At 40.1% G+C, this 12,281-nt stretch overlaps 1 protein-coding gene across 2 annotated transcripts in view; it reads right to left on the reverse strand.

Moving 5' to 3' along the window:
• The window catches only part of LOC118636927 (myomegalin-like), a 213,560-nt gene that overhangs the window by 60,208 nt on the left and 141,071 nt on the right, over window positions 1-12,281 (reverse strand). For both annotated transcript variants that reach the window (XM_036271871.1, XM_036271869.1), the window contains 11 exons: window positions 10,652-10,783; window positions 9,842-9,961; window positions 9,517-9,609; window positions 9,180-9,392; window positions 8,421-8,579; window positions 7,479-7,592; window positions 7,152-7,289; window positions 6,041-6,220; window positions 4,721-4,915; window positions 1,132-1,299; window positions 913-994 (listed from right to left, as the gene is read on the reverse strand). In XM_036271871.1, coding sequence (XP_036127764.1) covers window positions 913-994; window positions 1,132-1,299; window positions 4,721-4,915; window positions 6,041-6,220; window positions 7,152-7,289; window positions 7,479-7,592; window positions 8,421-8,579; window positions 9,180-9,392; window positions 9,517-9,609; window positions 9,842-9,961; window positions 10,652-10,783 — 1,594 coding nt within the window. The remainder of the gene's footprint in view (window positions 1-912; window positions 995-1,131; window positions 1,300-4,720; window positions 4,916-6,040; window positions 6,221-7,151; window positions 7,290-7,478; window positions 7,593-8,420; window positions 8,580-9,179; window positions 9,393-9,516; window positions 9,610-9,841; window positions 9,962-10,651; window positions 10,784-12,281) is intronic.

The following is a 12,281-nucleotide window of genomic DNA, read 5'->3' on the forward strand; positions in this document are numbered from 1 at the left end:
TTTTCAAATAAAAAAATTGAAGAAAAATACTTTTTAAGAAAAGGTACACAGGAAGAAAATTAAACAAATCCAGCATTCTTCATTCTTCAATTAGCATAAAGTTTCCTACTTGCATGACTTATCTACTGAATTCCTTAACACTCTACACAAGATAGACACTAAGTTTTCACATTCTTAATATCATTAAAAATCCTAAGTTCACAACCTCTCTTATGATAGGACTGAAACCACCACTTCATTAATCACAGTGAGACCCTACTTCTGGAACTCAATGGGGAATGTCTTCCTTGAAGCTACCCTAGATCCCAACCTTTTGCTCTGTGAAAGTCAGAGACTCTAATCTCAGGTGTCCATTTGAATTTTCCTCCTACCATCCATGAAATTTGTTTTTAGGGAGTTCAAGGTCTAGAACCATCCTTTACATGGAGCTGAGCCTGGAAAATCACTTTATGTACACTGCCTGCCCCTCCCAATACTATAATGTAGGTGATGTCAAATTACAGTGAGTATCCTCAGCATTCTTGAAAGATAACCAGAAGGTGTCAGCCCCATTCTCCTGCTGTGCGGGTTGGAAACATTACCTCCTTAGGAACCCACATTAGGCCCTCAGCATGATCTCAGCATTACAGGTACTGTAATGCTTTGTTCAGTGAATCCCTGCAAAGCTATCTGAAAAGAAGGATGCAATTTCCCTGGGCCAAATTTTGTACCTGGAGCAATAACCTCAATTCAACATAAGGAAAGGGCAATTATTCCTAGAATAGACAGACATGCCTTCATCTTTCAGAGGAATCCAAATTTCGTTTTTCCATTAAGGTAGGAAGGGAAAGAGAGTCTTGGCCAAACCTATTAACAGAATTACAGGAAGGAAAACAGATTTCTTAACGAAATAAAATGAAATTTGATACTTACCTAATGAGGACTTGGGTATGCTGGTATCCCCTTTGGCAGTCAATGAATTACTATCATCTCTGGAGGGTATATGCATTGAACCCTAAAAATGGGAAGAGTTGGGGAATTTAGGAAGATGCAGAAACCAAAATCACAATGACAAAGATCTGAAATGTTCTCATACGGTTCAAATAATATCAAATTTATCCTCAAATATCTACACAAGTCTACAGTTCTTACTTGATCCGTCTGCTCTCCCAGGTGGGGGCTGATGGAGGTAACTTTAGCTGGTTGTTTAGAGAGGAGTGCTTGGGACAACGTGAAGTCTTTCCCTCCTAAATATTGGCGCAGGGCCTGCAATTCTGAATTTCTTTCCATTAGAGCTTGCACCATCTTCTCTGCGGCAGCCTAATAAAGAAATCACACAGAAAATTAGACAGATATTCTCATGAAACAAAATTTGTGTTCTGATGTTATTTGTTAAAAGTCAACTGTTTATGAAGCCACTGAGACCCCAGAAAATAGTTCCCTTGCTTTCATTTTACTGGAAAAAACATAGTCAATGAGTGAAAAGTCTCTCATAGAATTTAGGAAAAACTGAATATTACAAATATATTAAAGATAAAATTATCTGAAATTGGTTCTGCTAGAACTATTATCAGAATAAGATGTTAAGTTTCTGGTTTGAATTGGGATAACAGATGTCTTTCTTTACTCTGGGATACATATTCTTTTGACCTAGATGTTCTTCACCCAAACATTAATTTGGTTTGCTCCCCTTAGGTCTTTGCCAAATGTTACCGTATCAAATTGGCCTTCTCTGCATAGCTTATCAAAAACAGTAATTGAGTCTCTATTCCAATTCCCTTCCTTATGCTAAATTTTTTTTTATAACGTGCTTTACCAGTGTCTAATGTATCTGTTTACTGTCCCTCTCTGTCCCAAGTGGATGTAAGTTCCCTAAGGGCAGTACTGTAATGCTTTATTCAGTGCTGAGTCCCAAGCACCTAGAACAATGTCTAGCACATAGTAGGCACTCAATACATATTTCCTGAATGAATCAATTACACAGAAACATTTGTATGAGACTACATGATCAGGAAAATATGAACCTCAAAACCACCAAACCCAGTTGATTCATTTCAAATCTCAGTTTTCTAAAACATGATGGCATAATAAGGAAGAGATCTGGAACGTTATTTGTGACCATTACCACATGGAAAGTCTGCATTTAATCAGAATATCTGGAAATAATAAACTAAGACTAAAATTACTGGGGGGAGTGGGGAAGAAAGATGATGAGTCAAAACTATATTACCTATATCATAGCACCAACTGTCTCTGGGGAGAATGACTACTGTTTTAAATGAGAAGCTGAGCTCTTGTCATAATTTCTAAGGGAAATAAAAATAACCTTCCATTTTCAGTAAGTAAAAACTGGGCTCTTTGGGGATTTGGACACAATCATCTTAGAGATATCAATACATTATTAATTTCGTTTATTAAAAATCTCTGGCCCTGGCCGGTTTGGTTCAGCGGTTAGAGCGTCGGCCTGCGGTCCTGAGAGATGCGGGTTCGGTTCCTGCTAAGGGCATGTACCTCGGTTGCAGTTTGTCCCCAGCCCTGGTTGGTTGTGCGGGTGGCAGCCACTCGATGTGTTCCTTTCACATCGATGTTTCTCTCTCTCTCTCTGTTCCTCTCTCTCCCTCCCACTCTACCTGAACAAACAAACAAACAAAAAAATCTCTGTGAAGAGATTTTATTATGGGAAAAAAATAAACGGCATACAAGATGTCTAGTGGTCTGGCTCGGTACTCTTTTTCAAGTTTTTAGCAGTGCTCCTCCAAGTGTGGTCCGTGGACCAGCAGCATCACTGTCATCTGGAAGCATGTAAGAAATGCAAATTCTTGAGCACCACCTATACCTCCTAATTTCTATCTCTGGGGGTGAGCTTGGGAATCTCTGTTTTTAAAAAGCTATCCAGGGGATTATTCTGCATGTAAAATTTGAGAAGCAGACCTGGAAGAATACAATCTTTACTCCTCTTCTTGAATTGAAAATCTTCTGCAATGTCAGCCCTCTCCTAGGTTCCATTACTTTACCACCAGCAGTGTATAACATTTCTGAGGTGTATAGACCAATTCTTTCAAATTACAAAGGGGTTAAGAAGAAAATTCAAATGACTTGTTTTAGCCTCCTGCCAAAGACCTCAAAAACCCACAATGATTTGGCCATGTCTACCCTAGACACAGTTCTGCAGCACAGCCAGCATGTTTCTGACAATACATTTACTCCAATGGGCCCAGGAACTGGGGCAGGGCCTAGCACCATCCCACACCACAGGGAAGCAGCCGAGAGGACTGTAGTCAAATAACAAGCAAACGATAAGACTCTAGTTTCCTCTAAACACCAACTAGGGAGATTCTGAGCAACTGTCCTGAAAAGGCAGCATAAGTCAACTGCACCATTCTTGAGCCCTGAGGAGAAAGATACATGGCAATGAGGATAAATTAAAAATTTACTTTTGAAATACATGGGTACCATTATTTTGAGATTAGATTAATATATCCCATATTATTATGAGATTATTTATTCTCATCATGGCTTTGAAAAAATCTTTTCATTTCCTCTTTTTTTTTATCCTCACCTGAGGACATTTTTCCATTTTTTGTTCAGATAGAGTGGGAGGGAGAGAGAGGAAGAGAGAGACAGAGAGAAACATCGATGTGAAGGGACACATCGAGTGGATGCCACTCGCACGACCAACCAGGGCCGGGGACAAACTGCAACCGAGGTACATGCCCTTAGCGGGAACCGAACCCGGGTCTCTCTGGACCGCAGGTCGACGCTCTAACCGCTGAGCCAAACCGGCCAGGGCTCATTTCCTCTTAAGGTAACTCACATTTTACAAGAATTAAAAGAAAATATATGGCCCTGGCCAGTTTTGCTCAGTGGTTAGAACGTCGGCCCAGCCCTGGCTAGTTTGGCTCAGCGGTTAGAGCACCGGCCTGCGGTCTAGAGAGACTCGGGTTCGGTTCCCGCTAAGGGCACATACCTCGGTTGCAGTTTGTCCCCAGCCCTGGTTGGTCGTGCGGGTGGCAGCCACTCGATGTGTCCCTTCACATCGATGTTTCTCTCTCTCTCTCTTCCTCTCTCTCCCTCCTACTCTATCTGAACAAAAAATGGAAAAATGTCCTCGGGTGAGGATAAAAAAAAAAAGAATGTCTGCCCAAGGACCAAGGGTCATGGATTCAATTCTAGTCAAGGGCACATAACTGGGTTGTGGGTTCAATTCCCAGCCCCAGTCTGGGGCATGCAGAAGGCAACCAATCAATGTGTCTCTCCCATATCCATGTTTCTCTTTTTCCCTCTCTTCTAGCCTCTCTAAAAAAAAAAATCAATGGAAAAATATCCTGGGGTGAGGATTAACAAAACAAAACAAAAAACAAGCAAAAAGGAAAACATATGTAAGTATTCCACCCCTTGGCTGGAAATACAAAATATTACTTCATATCTTACTAATTCAGCATCAAAATCAAAACATTCTGGACGCCATATCCCTCTGGGTCAAAATTATTAGAATACTAAGGAAAGGAAAATGTACATAATGAAGTTAATGGGTGGGGAATGCATCGTTGAGGCACCCTTTCAAATGCAAAATGTTCTAAAAATATTTCATACTTTGATGATTGATGTAAAACGTAGTCTAGTTAACAGATTGAAGGGGGAAAAGCCTAACAGAGTGAACTGTAAATGACAATATACACATTACAAGGTCCAAATGTTCTCTATCTGCAGACTATAGTCTGCTCTGTGTGTTAGTCCTTACCTGGCTCTGCTGCTCCCTGGTGCTCATGGACTGAAGCAGGCCCTGAACCTCCAGTTCATGTTCCACCACTTGTTTGTTTCGATCACTTAGAAGGTCCTGCAGCATCCTTTCCTTTCGCTGTAGACGCTGGCACAGCTCCTCAGCTATCTCACTGTGCCCTGGTCCGAGTTTGCAGAGTAACGTTGCACTAACATCCTGAGACAGAAGAAACAGTGTAAGTTTTGGAGGAAAGAATTCCCTCTACTGCATATCAAAGGGCTTATAAGAATGTATTATAGAAGAAAGAGCCGTGAAATTCTGAAGAACAAGTATCAATGTTTCATTTATTTTTGTTTCCTCAGATCTACCACAGGCCTGGCACATAGAAGGCTGTAAATACATGCTCAGTGAATGAACACTAACAATACAGAAAAATGCTTATCATAGCAAGTGACATGGGCTGCACTCTGGCTCTGCCACTTATTAGCTTTGTTAATGGGTGGGGACAAGTTACTTCACTTCAGAAGTCTGTTTTCTTGTCTGTAAAAGAGGGATAAGCCCTGGCTGGTGTGGCTTAGTGGGTTGAGCATTGTCCCATGCACTGAAAGGTTGCTGGCTGGATTCCTGGTCAGGGCACATGCCCAGATTGCAGGCTCAGTCCCCAGTAGGGGGCTTGCAGGAGGCAGCTAATCAATGTTTCACTCTCACATTGATGTTTCGCACTCTCTCTCTATCCCTTCCCCTCTCTCTAAAAAATAAAAATAAAAAGGGGTAGAAGTATGTATCTCCTAGACTTGTGAGGATACAAGTTAATATCCATTAAGCTCTTAAAATGGTACCTGGCATAGCATGAGCACCATAACTAATAAAGGTTAACCATCATATATATTATAGGTGCGTTAAAAATTTTTTTAATTTTATTATTCAATTACAGTCTATATTCAACACTATTTTGTATTAGTTTCAGGTATATAACATAGTGGTTAGACAATCATATACTTTACAAAGTGATCTCCCTGATATTGCAAGTACCTATTTGGCACCATATATAATTATTACAATATTATTGGCTATATTCACAATGCTGTACTTTAATCCCTCTGACTATTTTGTAACTACCAATCTGTACTTCTGTAGGTGCATTTTTTAGAATTCACTAATCCTCATACCTTGAGTTTATAGGAGTAAGGACAAAAGCCCAGTGAAAGCCAATGACTTTCCCAGGCACAGAATGGAATTAAAGACGTGGGTCACTGGCCTCCCAGACCTCAAGAGTCCTAATCCAAGACTGAGATGACGTAACCAATAAACCAATTGCCTTTAAGTTAACTAAACTCTTGCCTCCACTTCTTTGTTCCTGTCATGCAGAGATGTCTGTAACTGCTGAATGATACTTTCTTGTTCCTTCTGCCAATGGCTAAATTTGGTTTCCATTTCTTCTTTCAGCCATTGCAGGTTTTGACAGGTAGCAGTCAACTGTTCCACTTCCAGGCCTTTGGCCCTCAGGAGACTCTCCATACTCTACAGTCATCAAGAAAGCAACCATAAGTCAAAGGACCAACCCTACACCTCAGGTTACACAAGAAACCCAATCTACCTTTACGTTATCTCCTATATTATCAACTATTTTACAGAGGGAGAAAACTTAGTATTTAATCTAAAAATGCCATATACTAATCTATTTTTTTGTTTTTAGAAACTCTCATCAAGCTTGTAAAGAGATGATATAACATACACGATAAATGACATATTTTGGGGGAGTAGGCTATACTACACAAGAAGTGAAGAATTTTAAGAAGTGGCAGTTGGGCCCAGCCAGTGTGGCTAAGTGGTTGAGTGTCGACCCGTGCACCTAGAGGTCACCAGTTCGACTCCTGGTCAGGGTACATGCCCAGGTTGTGGGCCCAATCCCTAGTTGGGGGCATACAGGAGGCAGTCAATTGATGTTCTCGCTCATCGATGTTTCTATCTTTCTCTCCCTCTCCTTTCCTCTCTCTCTAAAATCAATAAAAAAAAAAAAAAAAGAAGTGGCAGTTAGATATATAAGTTCTAAAACAAATATCCAAAAATAGCCCAGAGTAAATATTAATAAACAACAAATGTTCTGATTGTGGCCACACACAAACACGTATATAACATTAATGAGACAATCACAATATAATAGTTGCACCTTGGCAAGGAATACATTAAAGTATACATATATTGACAAGGATTAGAAATTAATTAGAACTATAGAAATCATATTTGCTGCCTCCCTCTACAAAGTTCATGAAAGTGCTAAAACTTCTCACTTCCTAATCTCTAAAGATGAAACTAATGACTATTATTTTTGTCCTTGTATTTTTTTTCTTAGAAAGCATATACGTTGGTTTTCAGAAAACGGTAAAAGAACTAATGCTTTAGGAATGCAAGTAGGAGAGGGACGCCAAGTCATAACGGATTTTGTTCTTACCTGCATGGTAGCTTCATTTGAGGAGAGGATCCCGCGCAGCCTCTCTAAGTCCAGATCGCGCTCTCTCACGGCAAGACGAAGTTGCCGCAGCTCTTGTTCTTTTTCTTCTAGAGTGGAGAACTTTTCATCTATAGCCCGCTGCAAGGAAAGCAAGGATCCTAAAGCTCTGTAGGGGTCACTATTCTGACCACCCCTTTTCAATAAGAGTCCAAATATAAAGGAATTGGGAGAATCAACTCTGAAAAGCAGCAAACCCAGAAGACACAGATTTCTATAGGACCTACGTGGATAGAATACCCAGCATGTGAGCGAAATTACGGGACATACCTCTAGAGCAACATCTCTGTCTTGTATTCGCTGCCGCAGTTTCTCAAGTAACATTTCATTTGCTTCAAGAGTTTTGTCTGAGTTATCTCGATACTGCAGGAGCTCCTGAAATTCCTAATGAGACCAAAAAATATTTTTCTTTATTCATTTATCCAATATTAACTGAATTCCCAAACTCTGCCAGGCAAACAAAATGTTATCACTTTCAAGGGAAACCGTTTTGCAGATATAACAAACAGGAATTTTTAACTACTCTGCATCACATATATGTACATACACACATGTGAATAGCTAGCCAACAGGGGAACACAGGATGCATGGTCTAACTCTGCCTGAAGATGTCACTAAAGATCTCACAAAAGATTACAATTGCTCTGAGTCTTGAGTTTCTCAAGTGAAGAGGTGGTGGAGGTACTGCTATCAGAGAAAAGACTGCATGCACAATACACACATACTATGAAAAAATTGTATGCACAATGAAATGTGAGGGATTTAATGTGACTGAAGCTTTGTGCAGGTGGTAGAAGTGATCACTGTCTCCTTTAGTGTTCCATTTTTCCCTAAAACTTTCATTTTATGATCTAGGGAAATTTCTATACAGATGTGTTCACCTACTAGACTCAGAGTAGTGGCCATATCTTCTCTTTGTCTTCCCAGCATCTAGTTTACTTTCTGACTCACAGAAGTGCTTAGTCACTACTTGCTGAGTACTTACTGCCTGAGTCTTTCAGGTCTGTATTTATTGTTTTATAGACTTCCTGGTTAACATCTTAGTTCATGATCATACATTCTATTTATTTTGAATCCTCCTGATCCCCACCTCTCACTATTCTACACATGGCAGGTACTCAACGCAGTTGGACTGAGAAGCTTGAGATTACATGATCAGGACTGTCCAAGCTCCATAAGCCCAGTTTTCGTGGAATTCATTGTGTGACTCACCTGAAGCAGCTGCTCTTTGTGACTCAGGCTATGGGTTAGGTGCTGAATGTGTTGCTCCTGAGTTCGAATCTCATTGCATTTTTCAGCCTCCAGGGTATGAAGCTGTTGGCTCTTATTCTGCAATTCTCCTTGTAGCTGCCGCAAGGCTTTTCGCAATTCCTGAATTGAAAGGATTCCCGTTGTTATTTTATTTTATTTGAATTTTTTTAAGAGTTTACTTGAGCCAAACTGATGATACAAGCAAGATCCTAAGTGCTCCCCGACATTCCGTTTTTTAAAATAATTTAAAAATTTCACATGGTCATTAGACATGGGGGGGAGGCTGTTCAAGAGGCAACTGATCGATGTTTCTCACATTGATGTTTCTCTCTCTCTCTCTCTCTCTCCCTTCATCTTTCTAGAAAACATGTTTTAAAAAAGGAGTAATTTCATATATTGCCTCCTTCATGAAGCTTTCCCTGACGCCCTTCCTCAGCCCCGCCTATATACTTCACCTGCAGTATTTACCATACTAAGATTCTGTTTACATAACCATATATCATATTAAATTATAAGTAACATATGAGGAAAGAGCCTGAGATCTTCACTATTGTACTTCCAGAACACAGCCCAGTATTCGGCACATGGTATGAGGGTAACAAACGTTGAACTGAATTACTCAGATCAAGTGACTAAAGAGTTCAACACAAACTGTCCTGATAAAAAGTTATTATCAAGGCAAAGTCAGTCTTTAGGGCCACAAAATAATTAATGATCTACCTGGTTATGTTTCCAAGAAGCCTCTTTCTGCTGTTCTCCCTCATGGGCTGTGGCCTCGACAAACTGCACACATCGCTTGGCGTCAGCCAGCTGGCGTTCTTTCTGGCGTACGGCCCTCTGGAGCTTCTGGATTTCAAGCTGGCTGCAGAATAAAGCACTCTGAAGGTCAAGCAGAGCCACCTGTTGCTGAGCTGGAGAAGTACCCTCTGAGCTCTGAAAGAGTAAAAATCATGATCACAAGGAGAGTGGGCACTGAGCAGCTGAGAAGACCAACAAAATAAGACAGTGACAGAGAACAGCACATCTCCACTGGAGTCTGCCTGTGACCCCCACATACATGGAGCTGTCCAAGCTGGCTTTCATGCAGCATTTCTCGAAGATTCGCCATTGTGTCATTTTGACCCTCGATCACCTGGTACAACTCCTCGGCCTGAAAATTAGAGCGGGAGTACCAAACGTATTAGTAAATGAAATATTAACTCCATTTTCTCACCTGTACAGATTTTCGTAACAGTGCTATTCCAAAATACCAATTCAGGTTAAGCCACAATTTCTCTAGGGTAAAATTTATTAGTCTGACAATATCCATTTCCATAAAAATGTAGAATCCTGGTCAGCTTTAATGGGGAAAATCATTTCCTTGCACCTGCCAAATATTTTACCTCATTTTCCTTGCTTTTCAGAGTTTCCTTGAGGCTTTGAATTGTACCATCTTGTTTCTGAGATGTCTCCTGAGCAGACTTTAGTTCACAGCTCATTTCATTCAGCTTCTCTTGAAGAATCTGAATTCAGAAAAGTAAAAGAGTTTGTTAGGTCAATGATTTCTTTTAATCTCAAGTGCAACCAAAAACTCCTCCCTCAAATCCAGGTTTAGAGGATTTCTTGGGGAATATTACCTTGTTATTTTTTCCTAAATATTAGTGACCACTAAAGTCCTAAGCCAATCAGCAAGACAAAGTAGCAGGAATGTGAAATGCTTCCTTCTATGCTCAATTGCTTCAATTCTCATGCACTGTGCTTCCTCTGTGGTGGCAGCTGTACTGGGCACTTGTCCACATGAGTCTCTGTGGATCCCTACACCAAGAGCAAGGAGCTTCTGCTATCTAGTATAGGACAGGACTACACTAGGCCAGAAGCTCAGCGTCCCAAATTGTGGGACTTTTCTTCTAAGTAGATGTTGAAATCCATGGGCTAGGAAGGGGTGAGAAACTAAGATCCAAAGCACAAACCTCCTGTCTCCGCACCCTCTACAGTTAAATATCACACTCAAGTTTTAATCACAGACCTAGAAGAAACTAGAAATTCTGATCTGTGCAGAATAGGCTAAAATCCTGATGCAAAATAAAGAGAACAACTACGCATTTAAATCAATTATCAGTAATACACAGCATCCACCTCCCAAGTCCTACTCAGAGACATTAACAGACAGGTTGGAGAGCCTGGGATCTCCAAGGGCCACCAGGTGATCATACCTTGTTGGTGGCCTCTGTTTGCTGGATTTTTTCCTGGAGTTCTGCTATGTGGGAATCTGATACAGACTGTTGAGTTATAACGGTCTCATCTGAACTCAGCTTCTGTTGTTTGGATAACTCTTCAGTCATGGGCTAGGAAGAAGCAGTAAGACAAATGAGTTAAAAGTAATCAACAATAAACTGTATCTTCAAACCAGAGTTGTTGCATGAGTTATCAGTACAAATTCCTGAAGACTGTTCTATTCCTTATTAAGAGTACTGATTCAGCCCAGCCTGTGTGCCTCAGTGGTTTGAACACCATCCCATGGTCTGAGAGGTCCCGGTTCAATTCCCAGTCAGAGCAAATGCCTGGGTTTCAGGCTCGATCCCCAGTGGGGGTCTTGCAGGAGGCAACTGATTGATGTTTCTCTCTCACATCGATGTTTCTATCTCTCTCCCTTCCTCTCTCTAAAAAAAAACAACCATTTTTAAAAGGTCACAAATAAATTAATTTAAAAAGAGTACTAATTTAAGTGGGAGGAACAGAGAGAAGGGGGTCAATGGGGGGAAAAGGGAAGACATCTGTAAGACTTCTAACTAATAAAAATAAATTTAAAAAAAAAAGAGAGAGAGTACTGCCCTGGCTAGTTTTGTTTAGCGGCTAGAACGTTGGCACTGGGACCAAAGAATTTGGGGTTCAATTCTGGTCAGGGACATGTACCTGGATTGCAGGTTCCAACATTGGCTGAGAGAGGCAACCAATCAATGTGTCTCTCTCATATCGATGTTTCTCCTCCCCGCCTCCCACTCTCTCTAAAATCAATGGAAAAATATCCTCAGGTGAGGATTAATAACAAAAATAAAGAGTACTGATTCACTCCATACTTACTATACTCCCTAGTTCCCCTCCGTAATTCTCCCTACGAACTCACATAAACACTACCTATTCAGTTAAAGCAATTAATTCAGTGTTTAAAGAGAGGGTAGGATTCAAAATAGAAAGTGCTTATGATCATCAAATATTCATTTTCTCTTGTTTTCAATCAGGAAATTCAAAAGGCACATTGATCAAATGCATGCCATCCCTAAGAGAGGAAAAGTTACATTCTAGCTATCTTATAACATGCCTGCTCACATTATCAGAAACATTGGCAGATTTTGAATATGAGCTATACATTAAATAATAGTGCTTTATCAATATTAAATACTATAGTTATTTAAGAGACATCCTTATCTTTAGGAAATAAATGCTGAAGTATTTAGTGTAAAGATTCATAATATCTGCAACTAATTCTCAAATAATTCAGGAATAAAAATCAAAGTGTTTATATAGATAGTGGGAACAAATGTAGTAAAATCTCAGAGTTCTATGTACCTTCCTCATGACTTCTCTAAGTTTGAAATGATTTAAAAATAAAAAGTAAGCCTGGCTGGAGTGGCTCAGTTGGTTGAGTGTTGTCCTATGCACAGAAGGGTTACCATTGCTGGTTCAATTCCCGATCGGGCACGTGTGGAAGGCAGTAATCAGTGTTTCTCACTCTTGCTCTCCCTTCCTTTCTCTAAGCATGTTCTTGGGTGAGGATTAAAATAATAATAAAATAAAAAGTAAAAATATGTAAAAATAAATCTAAAAATCCATAGTGGTCTGAGA

This window comes from Molossus molossus, unplaced genomic scaffold, assembly GCF_014108415.1.
Source record: "Molossus molossus isolate mMolMol1 unplaced genomic scaffold, mMolMol1.p scaffold_m16_p_20, whole genome shotgun sequence".
In the NCBI taxonomy this organism is placed as follows: domain Eukaryota; kingdom Metazoa; phylum Chordata; class Mammalia; order Chiroptera; family Molossidae; genus Molossus; species Molossus molossus.